The 18722-nt window shown below is 56.9% G+C and overlaps 1 protein-coding gene across 1 annotated transcript in view; it reads left to right on the top strand.

Annotated features, from left to right (window-relative positions):
• The window catches only part of CSMD1 (CUB and Sushi multiple domains 1), a gene marked incomplete at its 5' end in the record, with an annotated part of 654679 nt that extends 646094 nt beyond the window's left edge, over positions 1–8585 (top strand). The window contains 5 exons of the mRNA XM_081082235.1: positions 1307–1468; positions 2499–2611; positions 3442–3529; positions 6343–6475; positions 8370–8585. Coding sequence (XP_080938361.1) covers positions 1307–1468; positions 2499–2611; positions 3442–3529; positions 6343–6475; positions 8370–8529 — 656 coding nt within the window. The 3' untranslated portion in view covers positions 8530–8585. The remainder of the gene's footprint in view (positions 1–1306; positions 1469–2498; positions 2612–3441; positions 3530–6342; positions 6476–8369) is intronic.
• Between the last annotated feature and the right edge of the window lie 10137 nt (positions 8586–18722).

An 18722-nucleotide genomic window follows, 5' to 3' on the forward strand; every position in this document is an offset into this window, starting at 1 on the left:
ATGCCCTCTGTCCTGCTCGGGCCTCTGTGCTGTGGGCTGTGTCTGGCAGGGGCCGCCTGTCCGGAAAGATGGGAAACGGCCGAGTGGACAGTGAGCGAAGCAGGAACACGACTCAGTGTCCTCGGCGTGCATAGCTCTAAGCCAGGGATGGGGTACGTCCTGGCCCCGGGCCGTGTGAGACCCATGAAACCATGTGGCCTGGCCCTCCAAGGCATCAGGGTGAGGGAGGTCAATGTTTGGCCCGCACAGAGCAGCCCGTTTTTAAGGGGGTAGTTTTGTATGGCCCAGGAGTGATGCTATAAATGTCCGAGTGGCACTTGCAGAAGGGTCCCCACCTGCGCTGAGTGGATTAAGTGAAACGGTGCGTACCGGTGGATTCCACTCACGGTGGGGCTCCTGTAATGACCTGCGTGGGCCCGCCTGGACAGGGAGCCAGGGAGACGGCCCAGTCCGGCCCCGCTCGCAGCAGCTGCCCGGGAGTGTTGTCTGATGTGAAAGTGGCGTGTTTCATACGCGTCTGCTGGCAGAAATGTGAAAAAGTAGGTTTAATGTTCATAACCAGTAGGGGGAAAGAGAATATTTCAATAACCATTGCCAGTTCCCCTGACCAAGGTGAATTTTAAAGTTTTGAGACGTTTTGCCTTTCTTCCTGAATTGTGTGTGTGTGTGTGTGTGTGTGTGTGTGTACACATGTAGATACATATAGTATGTGACACCATTGGATCTGACTTCTGACCAATGGTGGGATGTCCTCACACGGGGAGGAGAGGAGAGGACGGGGGAGGGGAGGGGAGGTGGGGTGAGAGTGGCTGGCTCAGTGTGCAAAGACTTCAGGAAGCAGAGCCCGGGGCCTCCTAACGGGCCCGTCGTGTCCGAGCGGGGCTGCGAGACTCAGGCTGTGAGGGCAGGAGACCCGACCCCTGTCACTGTCAGCCCCTCCGAGCCCCCTGCCCTTCACCGTGGAGCTGGAAGCTCTAAATATCAGCCGTGATTTCACGGTCAGTTAAACACACTTCTTATTAAGCCCGATAATCTCTAACCATTGAGCAGCCTCAGCACACTCCGCCTCCGCCGGCAGCTTGGCATCTGGAATATTCCTCCCCCGAAGTGACAGGCGCGAGCTGGCCCCTCCCAGCGGCCCCGCCCGGGTGCACTTGGTCTCACACCTGCCGCGCGGGGCGGGGCCCTGGGGTCGCCGTCCTCACCCCGTCCCTGTCTGTGCGTCGCCCTGAGCACGCCGCCGGCCCGGCCGTCACACCCACGCTGACCGCTCTGCGCCGCTCACGCCCGTGTCTCCTGCCCGCAGTTCCTTCCGACGTGTTCTTCGTGGGCTCCGTGTGGAAGGGGCACTACGAGTACCTGGGGCAGAGGCAGCCGGCCACGCTGACGGTGGACAGCTTCAACGCCACCCGCAGCCGTGTGAACGCCACCTTCGCCGCAGCCTCGCAGGCGGAGCTGAAGCTGACAGGTAGGCGGCCAAGGGTGACTGACGGGCGGACCGCGGTGTGAGCGTCAGCCCGACCCCTCACGGAGCGGCGCTGGCTCCCTGGGCCGCCTTGGGTCAGCTCCGGGACCTGCCGGGCGCCCATCCCACCGGCGCGGCTCAGGGGCTGAGCATCAACCCATGAACTGGGAGGTCAGGGCTCCGTTCCTGGTCAAGGCACAGGCCCAGTTGTGGGCTCCATCCCCAGTGGGGCGCGTGCAGGAGGCAGCCGATCAATGATTCTCCCTCATCATGGATGTTTCTATCTCTCTCTCCCTTCCTTCCTTTCTCTCTGACATCAATACAAATTTATTTTTACCAAAGGATCACAAACCAGTACAGAAAAGTCGATGAATTCGCCCAAGATCAGGCACATAGTCAAGGATGTGAGATTTGTGTTTGTGGTGCCACTCAGGTCATCTCAGTCAGGGAAATGCCTCTTTCTGTGTGGCTGGTGTGGGGTTATGGTTATACCCCTGTCCTCAGCAGTGAGCACAGTATAGATGTTAAAATGCTTGATTTCAAAAAGTAATACAGTTGAAAGCATATACCTGTTATTCTTCCTGTGGGTACACATGCTGTTGTAACTCACCAAAGGGAAGTGGACTCTACCCATTCAAGATAGACAAGACTTTAATAAGAAGTGATTCTAAGGGGAATAAAAGGGGGGGGGGAGCTAAAATTAAAAAGATAACTGGGCTGGTGTGACTCAGGGGACTGAGCGTGGTCCCGGGACCTCGATTCCCAGTCGGGGCGCACGCCCAGGTTGCGGGCTCGATCCCCAATAGGGGGCGCGCAGGAGGCAGCTCATCGATGTTTCTCTTTCCCATCATTGTTTCTCTCTCCTCTCTCCTCCCTTCCTCTCTCTCTGAAATCAATAACAACTTATTTTAAAATCACAATTTCCCTCCTCTGTGATCTGTCACCGCTGACCCGTGTTCCACTCCGGGGTCGCCTGCCTGAAGCCCTGGCCCGTGTGCGCCCCTGAGACATGGTGCTTCTGTGCTCTCTCCAGGCGTCTACAAGAAGGAGGAGGCGCACTTACTGCTGAGGGCCTTCCAGACCAAAGGGCCCGCAGACGTGTTTGTCAGCAAGTTTGACAGCGACCCCTGGGGCCTGGACGGCTACGTAAGTGGTCCCTGTGGTGGGGGCGGTGGGGGGCGGTGGGGGGCCGGGGGCGGGGGCAGGGCGCCAGCCCTGAGGGTCACTGACTGCAGAGGTGCGGGGCAGGGGCCGCGTCTGAGAGGAGCGTGCGGCAGGGTCTGTGCTGAAAACCCGGCCCATCCGCTTTGGCGTCCAACGTTAATATAACGAGAGGCCCCTGACGGGGATCAGCATGGTGGCCCTCGGGCCCTGGCTTGCTGCTGCAGGAAACCGAGCCCCCAGACGAGAAACTGCTGGGCCCGGAGCACGTGGGCTAGGGCTGCGGGGACGGACCGGGCAGCGCGTGGCGGAGACCAGACCCTGCGCTCACTGCCGCCGCGCCCCTGGGAGTGGCCGCCAGCTCCTCCCCAGGCCTTTGGCGGCCACTCGGAACGTCCTAGCAAAGCCGCTGCCAGACGAGCGGGGCTGCTCCGTAGCTTCTTTGCAAGTTAACAGCTGTGCCCTGATGCTCTGCCTGACGGGCACGCAGCCTCGCCTGCTGCTCACCGGCCCTCGGTCGTGGCCGGAAGCGAGTGTAGGCCCCGGGGCTCTGTGGGAACCCGGTGTCTGTCCCCTGCACAGGGTGGCTGGCTGGGGAATAGGTTGTACAGTTGCCACCCCGTGGGAGGCCACGGGGAGTGGGATGTGTCTCTTCGTTGAACTCACAGCCGTGTGTGTGAGAGGGTGACTAGGAAAGTGCCACTGGGAGGAGCGGTGAACATGAAGTGACCCCCTGAACGAGAACACAGCAGCCGTATCGGGGGGAACAGGGGCCCTCAGTCCCCCTGTGCCTCTCCCTCCTGTCCCCCCACCAGGTCTCCTCGGGGCTGGAGAGAGGAGGGTTCACCTTCCAAGGGGACGTCCGAGGGGAAGACTTCGGGAAATTCAAGCTCGAGAGGCAAGGTGAGCTGCGGGCTGCTCTCCAAGGAGACGCCGGGCGGCCGTCGCGGGGTTGTGCTGAGAAATCATGAGAAAGGCCAGGACCCCTGAAGGGCAAAACCGAAGGGAGCCACGGGCACGTGGTAGAGCCGAGTGAGCGCCAAGGAGACGGTGCCCAGCGGGGGTGCAGTGAGGACACGGGGGTGGCATTCATGTCCTCGCCGCGTGGAGAGGTTTAAGACGGGGGAGAGAGGAAGGCAACGCTCATTCAGACACGCCATCGAACTCCGTCGCCAAGAAAATTGTAAGTCAGGGTAGCTAGACGCCACCAAAGAGCAACGGAAAGTATATACTACAGACGCAGAGAGGGCAGGGGAGGGGGGTTAGTGAGCAAAGGGCAAAGGCGTCAGACGTGTGGGGGGTGAGAGAGGCCCTCGGTGTTTGCTGTGGGAGCTGTGATGAGTAGATTCAGACAATTTGGCAAAACTCTTTCTTCCGGCAATTCTATCTTTATTTTAATTTTTTCTGTTTAGCCATTTCGTACAGAAGGAGGACACAAACAAATCCTCCCCCTTCAGATCAGGGCAATGTTCACCTATCCCATAAGAGCAATTCTATCTTTAGAATTTTTTTTAAATCCTCACCCAAGGATATGTTTTTGTTGATTTTTAGAGAGAGGGGAAGGGGAGGGGGGGAGGGAGAGAAACATCAGTCGGCTGCCTCCCTTCCTGCCCGGACCGAGAGCAAACCCACAAGCTTGGGGTGCAGGGGGCGGAACTCCAACCAGCCGAGCCGCCCGGCCAGGGCGCCCTTAGCATCTGTAACAGACACGGGTCAGAGCTGTCCTCTGCCTGCTCAGGAGAGTCTGACGGGAGCTTCTAATAGTTGAGATAAGAGTAACCTCCACCAGGGCGCACATCTGTCACGAAGGAATCGCCTCAGCACGTGATCGTGTGGTGTGTGAGACGAAGCAGAAAGCAGCGATTTCATTCCGGGGACTTCATTACAGCCGCGGAAAGACGCCCGGGACATATGTGCGGGAACGCTCACTGGAGACGGACAGACCGACGGGCCCTCCTTCGTTCTCAATCCCTTCTCTGCTGCTGGAGTTTTACCTTGGGAGTTACAGGGGAGAAAACCGCTGTTCTCACATCCAGGGGAGCCCAGTGCTGCTCCAGCTGCAGGCTCCCCGGGGAGCGGTTCCCGGTGGGAAGATGAGGTGACGGTGCAAGCATTTGCTTGGCGCCCAAGCTCTGTCCACAGGACAGCCCGCCGTCACTCCCGTTGCTGCTGACACAGAAGAGGGCGCGCACTTTCCTGATGAATCGCGCCACGTCCTCTGAACCGCAGCAGCCCCCGTAGATGTGCCTTGCAGGGCACCCTGAGCGTGGTCATGGGCCAGAGAACACGGCCATTGGGCCTGGGAGCACAGCGCCTCCCTGAGGCATGTGGCGGTAGTACCTCGTGATGCTGTCACGGATGAATTCCTTGCCACTCCTGAGATCTTTATCAGACTGAGGGATTTTTAAGGGAGGCACCAACCTGCATATCATCACACTTTTAAAAAAAACCCCAATCAGAAAGGTTAATTAACCATAAAATACTGTAATTCCCCCGCCATTCCAGACTCGGTAGGCGATGCTGCGCAAGCTGGGCCACTGTATGTGTAGGTGGGGGGTAGAGCAGAAGCGTTAGCTACAGAGGCGTTAGCGCTGCGTGTGTTCGCAGTGTGGGCACATTCTCTCTGGCTCTCACCGGACGTGTCGTTAGCTGCCCCCTCCCGCCCTGGGGCACCTGCCCCTGACTTCCTCCCAGGCAGGCCCCCCGGACTCTGTAGGTGTCGGAGCTCAGTCATCAGATGGCCCGACCTGGACTCCCCCTTCGCTACGGCCACTTCCCTCTGTGTGTCCCCAGGGCGTTCTAACCTAACAGAACACCAGCTCGACTTAGTACGTAACCTCCATTCTCGTGTGAGACGAGCTTATGGTCAGGAAAAGCGATGTGCTTCACGGAATGATCCGAGCCCCAGGCGAGTCTCCCACTCAACGAACTAGGAACGTCTGTGTGTGAGGATTGACTGAAAAACGCCCGTTCAGTTCAGAGTGAGGGCCAAGCCCTGTTTTATGGACAAAACGAACGACCTCTTAATTGTCTCCAGCCGGTAGATGGACCGGAAAGAGGGGATTGTCCTAAAGGGACCCTGAACCGAGGCGGCTTGAAGGACACGTCTCATGCCAAGACCCAGTAGCACTAAATGTCGCCTCTCCTGTTGGGCGAGGCGGGGCTTCTGAGACACGCCCCCCCCGCCCCCCGCCCCCCGCCCCCCGCTGTGTGCGCAGACCCGCTGAGGCAGAGCTGCGTTCTGCTGAGAGCTCCCGAGCTCTGCTGTGGACTTTGAATCTACACACACACTCACACGCTGGGGACGCTCTGCCTTCTGCACAGAGACCGGGGCGGCCAGGCCCTCCGTGACCTGCGCCTGCGGGTCCGAGCTGAGGACGGGAGAGGACAGCAGATGCGCCCGCGTCTGCAGAGACGAGGCCACAGGGTGCCCTCTGCTAAGGCAGGTGGCGGGAGCCACGGGCACAGGTCGGAGTGTGAGGCCCGTTGTCTGGCTCAGCGGGAGCGGGAGGGTCATAGGGCGCCCTGCTGGCCTCTGGGGGCGGGCGGGGTCCTGGTCAGAAAGATGTCCATGAGCTGCAGTCCTTCCGAAGGAGGACCAGTTGGTCCTTGTGGGCTTAAGCTACCGCTTCTTGACGAACGTGCTTCCCTTTATAAAACGCACCCGCGCGTGTGAGCGTGAGCGTGAGCGTGAGGACGTGTCCCTTCTCTTCCAGATGCCCTGAGCTCCGACCAGGACGCTGCGCACCGCCCCCTGGGCACCAGCAGCGGCTCCGTCGCCGCCGCCATCCTGGTCCCGTTCTTCGCTCTGATCTTGTCAGGGTTTGCGTTTTACCTCTACAAACACAGGTACGCTTCTGTGTGCCGTGGGGCGATGCGGGCCCGTCCTCACACTCACAGGCACACGAATTTGCTGTCGCTATGCAGTGTTCTCCTTGACATCGAGAATGCTCACTGGCCAGGACTTTTGGCGTTTTTAATCCTCACCCAAGGATATGTTTATTGACTGAGAGAGAGAGAGAGAGAGAGAGAGAGAGAGAGAGAGAGAGACATCAGCGTGAGAGAAACACCCATCGGTTGCCTCCCACAGGCACCCGCTCAGGAATGAAACACGCACCCAGGTGTGTGCCTGGCCAGGAGCCCCCCCCCCCCTCCTGGCATCCAGGACGATGCTCTGGCAGCGGAACCACCAGCCAGGCCATCGCGTGGAGGCGGCGTTGCTTTCTTTCTTTGCCGCGCTTTCCCAGGGAGACACCTCTGAGGATAAACTAGGAGAAAGATGGGATTAGGAGTAACACGCCATGTCTCATGTCCATTGAGAGGATGGTATTTCTACCTTCACGCGCCATGGCCACCTGGCGGGACCATGGGGCGGCATCCCCCCTCTGGGGGAAGCCCGAACCGGGGTCTCCATGGCTGCTTTCAATGGTGATTTATAAATTGTTGATTTCTTTCTTTCTTTAACAAATATAAACTGAGTCATTACTCTGTACTAAGAAATATTGCACGTTCCAGATCTTGAAAAAAGTGTTTCAACTACGTATTAACAGGAAAACGTCAAAACTTGGAGAAAAAAGCTTAAAATGAAATTGCTCCTTTCCTTGGGGTTGACATGGATGTCAAAAAAAAGCAAAAATAAATGTTGAAGGACATATAAATCCATGTACATTTTGTCTCCAGGCAGAAAGTGTTACGTGGAGGAACTTGGCGTGGCCAGCGCACTGTAAAATACGATTTGGGATAGTAGCACTCCTTACAGATAGTAACAAAAATCACGATCCCATGAAATAAGATTAAGGCATGTTAAATGTGTCTCATATTTATTTATAGACTATAGATATTTCTACATAACCCTGGCTTTAAAAAGAAAAAAACCCACACTGGTGTGAGGGGGTGGTTTTATTTATTTATTTTAGTGACGCAGGAAACAGCTTTTAAAATGTGTCCTTATGCTCTTTTGAAAAATAGTAAGAATGAAACTTCAAAATTAAATTGTAATGGCTGCTCGCAAGGTCGTCCCCACTCTCTCCTGGCTGGCAATGTCCTTGCTTTAAAGCTGTGCCCCGGGGAGAGGACTCTCAGTGGTTCTCCCAGAATTAAAGAGGGGCGCCTGTGTGCTCACTAATTATTTCCCGGAGAAGCGAGTCCCTGCACACAAGCCGGACGAGCCCGAGCTCAGGTGTCTGCTGGGTAGAAACCTTAGTGCAGGTAGAAACCTATCCCACCCCCTTCTCCAAACCTCCCCTCGCCGCAGGGACGTCTCTCGTTTTCATGTGCATTTTACAAACACCTCTCCCCCCCCCCGAGTTTCTCCATGAAACCCGCCTCCTACAGACACGGTGCAGCCAGGAAGCATCTGTCGTTCCTGCACCGTCACCTGTGCCCTTCGTGGCCTCCAGGGACCCCCGGGAGCCATGCGGTTCCGGAACCTTCTCTCCCCCACCTCGCCCAGCGGGAGCGGGAGGGTCATAGGGCGCCCTGGCTGTGGGTGGGCCCCTGTCAGCGGGCCCGCCGGGCGCCCTCCCCCCATGTGAGGGCGTGTCTGACCCCGGGAAGGAGGCCTCAGCACGTCTTCTCCTGTGTTCTTTCTCTCGCCCTTTAAAAGGAGAAGCTCCCGGAACCACACGTCCTCACACGTGAATGAAACAGCCCTTCTGATTGTATCTTAACTTCGCGGCCGGGCGCTCGGTCCTTTGTTCTTGAAACCAGGGCCCTGATCGCCTCTCGCCTCTTTTCCTCTTAGAACGAGACCAAAAGCTCAGTACAACGGCTACGCCGGCCACGAGAACAGCAACGGGCAGGCTTCCTTCGAGAACCCCATGTACGACACAAACTTAAAGCCCACGGAGGCCAAGGCCGTGCGCTTCGACACGACACTGAACACGGTGTGCACCGTGGTATAGCCTCCGCGTGGGACTGGACCATAGCCATACCTCGGACGGGCAAGCCTGACTGGTGCCATGGCCCTTCTCCCCCGGCTTGGCCGCAGCCACCTCCACATCTTCCGATCCATGCAGCGGGTGTCCATGGAGCACACAGGGTGTCCACGGAGCATGCAGGTGTCCACGGAGCGTGCAGGTGTCCACGGAGCGTGCAGATGTCCACAGAGCGTGGGGTGTCCACAGAGAGCATGGGGTATCCACGGAGCGTGCAGATGTCCACAGAGCGTGCGGGTGTCCACAGAGCATGTGGGTTCCCACAGAGTGTGCGGGTGTCCACGGAGTGTGTGGGGTGTCCACAGAGCGTGAGGTGTCCACAGAGAGCATGGGGTATCCACGGAGCATGTGCTGTGTCCACAGAGTGTGCAGGTGTCCACAGAGCATGGGGTATCCACAGAGCATGTGCGGTGTCCACGGAGTGTGCAGGTGTCCACAGAGCGTGAGGTGTCCACAGAATGTTCAGGTGTCCACAGAGCGCGTGGGGTGTCCACGGAGCACATGCGGTGTCCACGGAGTATGCAGGTGCCCACAGAGTACATGGGGTGTCCACAGAGCGTGCAGGTGTCCACAGAGCATGTGGGTTCCCACAGAGTGTGCGGGTGTCCACGGAGTGTGTGGGGTGTCCACAGAGCGCGTGGGGTGTCCATGGAGCGTGCAGGTGTCCACGGAGCGTGGAGAGTCTTCTGAGCACTGGCCACCCTGTCCCTTCATCCTGCCAGCAGAGTCTCTGTGTCTGACTTTGCCTGCTTGGTGTCAAGACCGCCCGGCCACGCCGCCCCACGGCACTCAATGTCTCCGACCGCCTGTGTCCGTGAGGCGGGGAGCCTTCCATGCACCTGGGCCCGGTTACAGCCTCGGGGGCACCATGACACACTGTGTGTGTGTGGTTCTCCAGCCCGTGAACCCAAGAACTCTGCAAACACACGCTCTCTGGACGAAGACACTTCCCAGCCTGCACACACCTGCACACGCTCCGCCATCCTTCTGGCCCCGCCTCGCCGCTGCCGGGACTCCGGCGGCCCTCCGTGCCCCAGGGCAGCCACAATCACCCGCCAGCTGTCCTGTTGCAGAATTTTTGATGCACAATTTTTGCACTAGTGTGTGATGAATGACTGAGTAAGATTCTGATAAAAAATATACTATTTACAGGGTTTGTACACCCCCCATTGTACATAAGCACCCTCTCATCTCGAAGCTGAACATCCCCCCTTAGGTGAGTGGAGGTGTGAGAGCAGGGAGAAGCCCAGCCGTGCCCACGGGAGGGGCGCGGGCGTGGAGAGAGGCGCCGTGTTGCTGCTTCTTTAGCTGCAGCCCGCATGGGAGTCTGAGCAAACATTGGCCTTCGTTCCCTACAGTTCCTCCCCCGCCCTCGCTGGCCCAGGTATGTCCAGAGCAGGTGACAGCATGCTGTCCGCCTGTGCACATGTGAGCAGTCATGTATTTCAGTGGCTGGCGGACGTGTGGCTGGGGCTCCGGGACAGTCCCCCCCCACCCCCTTAGCACTGTGTGTTCTCTTTGGCTGTGCCCCCTGCCATGTTGCAGCGAGGCCAGGACGCCTCAGGAGCCTGGACCCGATCCTGTGCCCACAGAGGGCCCAGCGCTCCCGGGGGGGGGGGGGCGGCAGGAGAATGCTCACACCCGCCCCGACAGCGCCCTGTCCCCAGCATTAGCTTGTCTGCTGCTTCGCGCTTCCCCAGGCTGGAGGGAGGTCAGAGCGGCCAGGTTTAAGCTCATTCTTGGTAACTGACAAGCAAAGGCACAAATGAAGGAGGTGTGACCCCCAGGGCGGTACAACCAGAACTAGGGCCTGGCAGGTGTGGCCATGCGCGTGGACGCCACCAACTCCGAGCGAAAGCCATGTGCATCTCCACGTAACGACATGGGAAACGTGTTCTGAAACAGCGATTCTTCTTTCATCATTTTGCTTTGACGGCCCGTTACACAGGCAGCCAGTTTCCCTTTCTCCATCGCATCGGCGCCGGCAGGAGTGTGGGCGCAGCGACCCCGGTTCGGGTGGCGGCGCTCGCACCTCCTTCAATCTGACCCATTGGCTTGTCCACTGCATGTTGAAATGCAGGGCTTCATGAAACACGAAAACTAACACAAAACCCTGTCGGGGTCACAGGATGACACTATTTCCAAGCTGCGCCTCCCCAGCTGAGCACCTGCCCATCTGTCCTGCTGGGTGCGGGCCCTGCAGCTGGCGGGTGGCGCCGGCCCTCCAGCTCCATGGCCCCTGCAGCTCTAGCTGTTGTGCTGACTTCTCCACGTTTCTCTGCCACCCGACTGCAGGACAGAGCTCTGCCCCACATCCTGGAGCTCACACCTCTTCCCACCCAACAGCAGGGCAGAGCTCTGCCCCACATCCCGGAGCTCACACCCCTTCCCCTCCTCAGACCCAGAGGTCAGCCAGGCCAGGCCCCGGCACGCAGGGTGTGCGGGCACAGGGTCACTCCACAGCTTAGGTGTACATATCACATGCACACACACTGTGTACATATCCGAGTGAGTCATTCGAGCAGGTGCAGGCTCCCCACCTCAGAGCCTGAGCACGCGTCTCAGTCCCCATGTCCCTGCCCACAGGACACAGGCCCAAGACCCCCACGTCAGATGAGGCATCACCCCCAGGTGCACAGAACTGCCCTGTTAGGTGGGTCTAGATTCTAGAGCCCACTCCATAGACACAGTCACTCCCTGAGCTAGTCTCTCCTCGGAACTTACTAGAAGGCTGTCCCGGCCCGTGGGGACCTGGCGCGGGGCGCCCACGCTACCACAGGTTATGTGCTTAAAGCTTTTTAAAGCTGCTGCTTGGCCCACACATCTTGCCTTCCTTCAAGCTAGCTGCAATAATCTTTTTCTCCTGTAAAATATTTTGTAAGCAACGACGACACAGCAATGATAACGAAGGGGAAGGAGGAGGCTGGCTTTCGGAGCAGGCCCGTATCACCGCCCGTCCGACATCTCACCACATGCTGCTGACATGAGTTAGGTGCAAAAGACCTTTTTGTACAGAGATATATTTTTTATGAAGAATTTGTAAAATTATTAAATATGCTGTAATTTTTTGATTAATGTAGGTAAATTGTTAAAAAAATAAATGTTTTTACAACACAAAACTGTAATTTTCCCAATAATGTACATTGTACTATCTCTAGCGGATTTTTCAGTTCCAACCCATGAATTAATATTACTGTGGCCTGTTAAAATGAACAGTATCTTTTTTTTTGTCAAAAAAAATTATAAAGAGAGTGTAATATAGCCTGTGCAATGCCACCTATCTTTAAAGCAAATCAGAGTTCTAATTAAATATTTAATTTTACATTTCTGTTTCTGGTGTGACTTCATTTGAGCTTCCCCCTGCGTGGCGGGTGCGGGCCATGGGAACAGGACTCTCTCCCCTGCGTGGCGGGTGCAGGCGGGGCAGCTGGACTCTCCCCCTGCATGGTGGGTGTGGGTGGGGGAGCTGGACTCTCCCCCTGCATGGTGGGTGTGGGCAGGGGAGCAGTTGGGGGAGGCTCGGGGCGTCCGGGCACATGAGCACCAGCGTCGTGATTATTAGCCAACGGCCCGAGAGGAGCGGGGTCCACTGAGCAGGGCCCTCAAAGGTGACAGATTCCTGGGTGGGTTTTGCCTTCAAATGAAGGTGAATATCAGGTCCCTCCCAGTCACGACCCAGGCTTCATTTTGGTGATAAATACTGTGAACCTGTTTCTGTAACTTCCTCTGCACTGGGAAACGACATAAAAAAAGTGCATGTGGCGGGCATTTCGCATATCAGCCTGGGAGAGGCTCAGGAAGCAGGGCCCCGGACAGGCACCTACCGCTCGGAGCGGCCGCCGCCCTTGGGTCCTGGGCTCACGGGAAGGTGCTGCCCGCGTTCTCCCTGCCCCGGAACGGAGCCCCTGCAGGCGCGCAGAGTGAAACACCTGCACTAATTCTCTGGGGAGCCCAGCGTCACAACAGGAAACCAGCCCACGGAATAAAAGCCCCCCTGCGGCTCTCCACGGATCAGCTGCCGGCTTGAGGACCTACTGTGTGCCAGACGCTTGGCGGAGGAGGTGCGTGCATTCACAGAATCCCAGTTCACAGTGGGTCTCACCATCCTCATGTTGTAGATGACGAAGCGGAAACTCAGGGAAGTTACTTAACTGACCCAAGAAGACACGGGGCCACCCTGATGTCAGAAGTCGGCTCTTTCACGCATCAACATTCTTTCTTACAAAAGCAAAACCAACAACGTCACCACTCAGTTCACCAGTGTTTCTATCTCCCAACTCTAAATACTTTGTGTCTCATGTGAGCAATGACCTCAGGGAAGCTTTCCGGGGGCAGTGACTACGCGGGACTCGGCAGGGTCCCCGAGGCTCTGTCTCACACACACACACACACACGGGTGGCCCTCCAGCTGTTCGCCTGGGAAACTAACCAGCTTATCACTTACTGACAACGTATCCCGCGGGGAAGTGGGGGAGGTTCACACAGAGCAGAGGGGGGTGGGCAAGTTCTCACACTCCCTGCTGTGGACTCCCTGCAGGACAGTGTGCTCCCTGTGTCCTGGGAGACCTCACCACAGCAAGAAGTCCTTCACCCTGACCCTGACCCTAACCCTAACCCTAACCCATAACCATAACCCTAACCCTAACCCTAACCTCACCCTCAGCGAGAAGTCCTTCAACCTAACCCTAACCTCAACCACAAGAAGAAATCCTTAACACTAACCTTAACCCTAACCCTAGACCTCACCCTAACCTCAACCACAGCAAGAAGTCCTTAAACCTAATCCTGATCCTAACACAAACTAACCTCAACCACAGCAAGAAGTCCTTACCCCTAACGCTAACCCTAACCCTAACCCTAACTCTAACCCAAAACATAGCAAGAAGTCCAACACTAACCTTAACCCTAACCCTAAACATAAATCTTAACCCTAACCCTAAACGTATATCCAAACCCTAACCCTAACAGCACAACCTAAACCTTAACCCTAACCATAATCCTAATCCTGACCCTAACACTAATGCTAAAACCTAAACCTAAACCTAACCACAAATCCTAACCCTAACCCTAAACCTAAATGCTAAACCTTAACCCTAAGGCTAACCCTAACCCTAACCTTAACCCTAAAGCCTAAACCTAATCTAAACTTGACCCTAACCCTAACCTTGACCCTAACCCTAACCCAGTGGTTTGCAACCTTGGCTGCACATTAGAGTCACCTGGGAATCTTTTTAAAATCCTTATTTCTGGGCCTCATCCTCTGGAAATTCTGTTTCTTTGTTACTAATGTTGTGGCCTCACCCCATAACAAAGAAACAGAATTTCCAGAGGATGAGGCCCAGAAATCAGGATTTTAAAAAGATTCCCGCCCTGACTGGTTTGGCTCAGTGGATAGAGCGTCGGCCTGTGGACTGAAAGGTCCCAGGTTCGATTCCGGTCAAGGGCATGTACCTTGGTTGCGGGCACATCCCCAGTGGGGGGGGGGGCGGGGGGTGCAGGAGGCAGCTGATCGATGTTTCTCTCTCATCGATGTTTCTGACTATCTCTCTCCCTTCCTCTCTGTAAGAAATCAATAAAATATATTTTTTAAAAAAGAAAAAATTCCCAGGTGATTCTAATGTGCAGCCAAGATTGAGAACCACTGCTCTAACCCTAATCTTTTAAAAAAATATATTTTATTGATTTTTACAGAGAGGAAGGGAGAGGAAGAGAGAGTTAGAAACATCGATGAGAGAGAAACATCGATCAGCTGCCTCGTGCACACCCCCTCCTGGGGATGTGCCTGCAACCAAGGTGCATGCCCCTGACCGGAATCGAACCTGGGACCCTTGAATCTGCAGGTCGATGCTCTATCCACTGAGCCAAACCAGTCAGGGCCCTAACTCTAATCTTGACACTAACCTTAACAACCATAAATCTTAACCCTAACACTAATGCTTAACCCTAACCCTAAACATAAGTCCTAACCCTAACACTAACCCTAACCTTAACCCGAACCCCAAACCACAAACATAAACCCTAACCCTTTCTCCGTTGGTATCGGGGCATCTTCTCCTACACAAAGGTCCAGGCCCCGGCCGGGAGCAGGTCGCAGAGCAGGCCCTCTGGAACGCGGGAGGGTGCCGCTCCGTCCCCTACGGTGTGGGCAGAGAGCCCACTAACACCACACTTGGGGTCGATGCAGAGCGCTCAGAGCAAGTAACACAGGGCCCAGATCCCCGGAGAGTCGCAGCCCCGGGGAGCAGGTGCGAGGAAACCGCTCCGGCCATTCAGCCAGCGCCTTCCCGAGTCTGCACGGGCGGCTCAGCAGGTGTGGGGGCAGCGAGGGGGGAGCATCGATGGAGACCCTTTCCCGGAGCTGCCCGCTCTCCTGGAGCATGTCCTCTGTCAGGGCCTGGGGCTCCTTAGCAGACATTCCTTAGTGTCCCCTGGGCATCGACACTCACTGCACTGGCTCGGTGGCTGCCTCCCCAGCTCGCCAGCTCCTGGGTCCTGAGACACACAGACCCCGACACTTGGGGCCCCACACGCTGCCCCTGTTCTGCGACGTCGCCTGACTCCTCCGGAATGAGTTTCCATGAAGGGCTCCGCGAAGTAGAGACCAGGCCTCTCCATGGCTGGGCACTGCCCTCCCCTTGCGGCTGCACCAGGGCTGCACGCGCCAGCCATCGGCCAACCGCCCTCCCGGGGGGGCAGCAGGAGCGCTGACCGCGGCCGCACCGTCTGTGCCAAGAAGCCAAACTTCCACAGAAGTTCCTCCCGCTCCCACCGCCCTCAGCGACCTCCATGCCCGCCTCACCGGCTGGCATCTGCCTCCGGCCCCCACACAGGCAAAGGGAGCTGAGGGGAAAGACAGGGGAAATGCCAGCGTCATGGCCGCCCCGCACCGAGGGGCTGGTCATGAGCCCCCAGCTTCGGTTTGTGTTGTGAGGACAACAGAAAGGCGGGAAATGACTTGTTGGAAAAACGTTTCCCTTTGAGAGGAAACGAATGGCCCCGTGTTTCCCCTCGGAATGGAAACTGGACCCCCGAGCCCAGCACGGGGAGGGCTCTGCCCCGCTCGGCGGCTCTGCGTCGCTGCGGGTCTCTCGACGGGTCTCACTCCCACTCACCCCCAATTTCTTTTTTTTCATATATTTTTAAAATCGATTTCAGAGAGGAAGGGAGAGGGAGAGAGATGGAAACATCAACGAGGAGAGCGAATCATGGACCGGCTGCTTCCTGCACGCCCCACACTGGGGATGGAGCCCACAACCCGGGCCTGTGCTCTGACAGGGAATCGAACCCTGACCTCCCATTCATAGGTCGACGCTCAACCACTGAGCCCAATTTTTTTTTTTTGGTTCATATTTTTGGCTTCAGGACAAAACAAGACACAGACGAAATACTTTTTAAATACATTTTCATTGTTGGTAGAAGTACAGCTCTCTCCCATAACCACCCTGGGCCCCGCCCAGGAATCCATGTGCTCGCTACTGTGAGAGAGAAGCACACAGAGAAGCCTGTGAGGGGAGGGTTTACACTGAAGGTGCCTTTTCATTTACTTATGGTTCCAAGGTGTGCGTGTGTGTGCGTGCAGGTGTGTGTGCATATGTGTGCACGTGTGTGCGTGCAGGTGTGTGTGTGCATGCTTGTGTGTGTGTGTGTACGCGCGTGTGTGTGGAGACCCGAGCAGATGCGGTGAAGGAGGTGGGAGCGCTGGAAGGGTGCCTCTGGTGACCCCTTCCTGTGTCGGCTCACAGCTTCTACGGCTCAGACAGCAACTGAGCAGCTTGTGACAAAAGCAAACATGGACCCGCCCGGCGTCAGCTCAGAGTGGCCGCGAGCTCCTGTGGGCTCCCTGTGGGCTCCCTGTGGGCTCCCTGTGGGCTCCATGCCGGGTCCCTGCGGGCTCCCTACCGGGTCCCTGCCGGGTCCCTGCCGGGTCCCTGTGGGCTCCCTGTGGGCACCCTGTGGGCTCCCTGTGGGCTCCCTGTGGGCTCCCTGTGGGCTCCATGCCGGGTCCCTGCGGGCTCCCTACCGGGTCCCTGTGGGCTCCCTGCGGGCTTGTTCTAAATCCCAGGCCAGATGCTGGATTCTCCTTCTCTCGTCGCTGCATGTGACGCCGGTTCTACGATCTGGAATAAGATTGAAAACTTAGACCTCGACTTCAGAACTTCGTATCCGTTTTATCCAGATGCACACTGAACGGTTTCTAAAGCTGGTCCAGTATGTGCTGACGCCTTTACGCCTCGTTTACCTTCGAGCACCGAGCAGCCGGCGCCGCCTCTGCACCGATAGAACAGCGTCCGGCAGGGTTCACGGAGCGCGTTCGCCCTCAGGGCTGACCCTGGGGGGGACGGAGCCACGTCCCGCGCTGAACCTGACAGGTCAGGAGGCGGGGACACAGCGCAGGCGGCAGGTGGAGGCGCTGCCTCACCGCATCGGTGAGAAGTCAGCTCTTCCCGGGCCGGAGGCTGCGGGGTGGCCGACCCGACGCCATCTCCACGCGCGGGCAGCTGGGCATCGGTAGCCAGAATCCTGCGGTGGGACCTGACCTGCTCACATCGGAGACGAAAACAAACCCCAGAGAATCAACTGGAGAGAAAACGCCACACCGGCCTCTGTGCCCCGCAGAAGAGCGACGCACAGGGACACACCAACGCCGAGCTGGGAGCAAAGGGAAATACAAGAACCACTTGCGAGTGAAAACGTCACATCTTTACAACAAGATCGGGGAAGTCCACGCCACGCAGCCAGGAGCGTGGGAGACGCGAGGCCTGTGGCCGCGAGCGGCTGGAGGCGTCGCCCCATCAGGGCCGCCTGTGCTCCAAGGCGACCGGCCAAGCGCAGCCGACATGCAGGTCAGCCCAGAAGCGGACGGCGGAGAGGCGGCTCCCCTGCTGGGCCGGCAGCAGGTTCTGGGCGTTTTTATGTCCTGCTTAATGTGCTACTGGGTTTGCTATAATCATGTTTGAACAATGAAAACGGGAGAATAACATTTAGAAAAGCCATTGAAGAGGAGTGAAATGATCATGGTTTCCAAACATCAAATATGTCTGTAATTAGTGAAAATGTGGTTTCTTATCAAAGACTCGCCCACTAGCCGGTTCCCGGGAGCAGCAATCATTGCAAAATGCACCTTCGTGAACCCGTGCGTTTCAGGGACACGTCCTGGAGTTCAAACGCAGATGCGCAGACGGGAGCTGCTGCCTTTCCGGAAAACAGGGAGGAGCGAGGTCTTCGCGCTGCTGGTGAGGAGGCAAGCGGGGCAGCCAGGGGACCCTCCATTGGCTGAGGAAAGACAGGAAGAACACCAGTCACCGAAACAGAGCCTGGCTCCCTCAACCACAGCAAAATTAAAGCTAAACTGCAGAACAACCATCATCCAGAACAGCCTGAACTCTAGCTGAAGAAAGCCCTACCACTAGAGAGTTAAAGAAGCCACATTGAGCCTCAGAGAATCAATAAACCATATCCCCAGGTGAGGATTTAAAGATACGCAAACCCTAAAAGGGGACGTAGACACCATACATGGGGATATGGACACCTTACATGGGGATATGGACACCATACATGGGGATATGGACACCGTACATGGGGACGTGGACACCGTACATGGGGATATGGACACCATAAATGGGGACGTGGACACCATACATGGGGATATGGACACCGTACATGGGGACGTGGACACCATACATGGGGACGTGGACACCGTACATGGGGACGTGGACACAGTACATGGGGACGTGGACACAGTACATGGGGACGTGGACACCGTACATGGGGACGTGGACACCGTACATGGGGATATGGACACCGTACATGGGGACGTGGACACCATTCATGGGGACGTGGACACCATACATGGGGACGTGGACACCGTACATGGGGACGTGGACACCATTCATGGGGACGTGGACACCGTACATGGGGACGTGGACAGCATACATGGGGACGTGGACACCGTACATGGGGACGTGGACACCATTCATGGGGACGTGGACACCGTACATGGGGACGTGGACAGCATACATGGGGACGTGGACACCGTACATGGGGACGTGGACACATACATGGGGATATGAACACCGTACATGGGGACGTGGACACATACATGGGGACGTGGACAGCATACATGGGGACGTGGACACATACATGGGAATATGAACACCGTA

This window comes from Myotis nattereri, assembly GCF_964212035.1.
Source record: "Myotis nattereri genome assembly, chromosome: 2".
Lineage (NCBI taxonomy): Eukaryota > Metazoa > Chordata > Mammalia > Chiroptera > Vespertilionidae > Myotis > Myotis nattereri.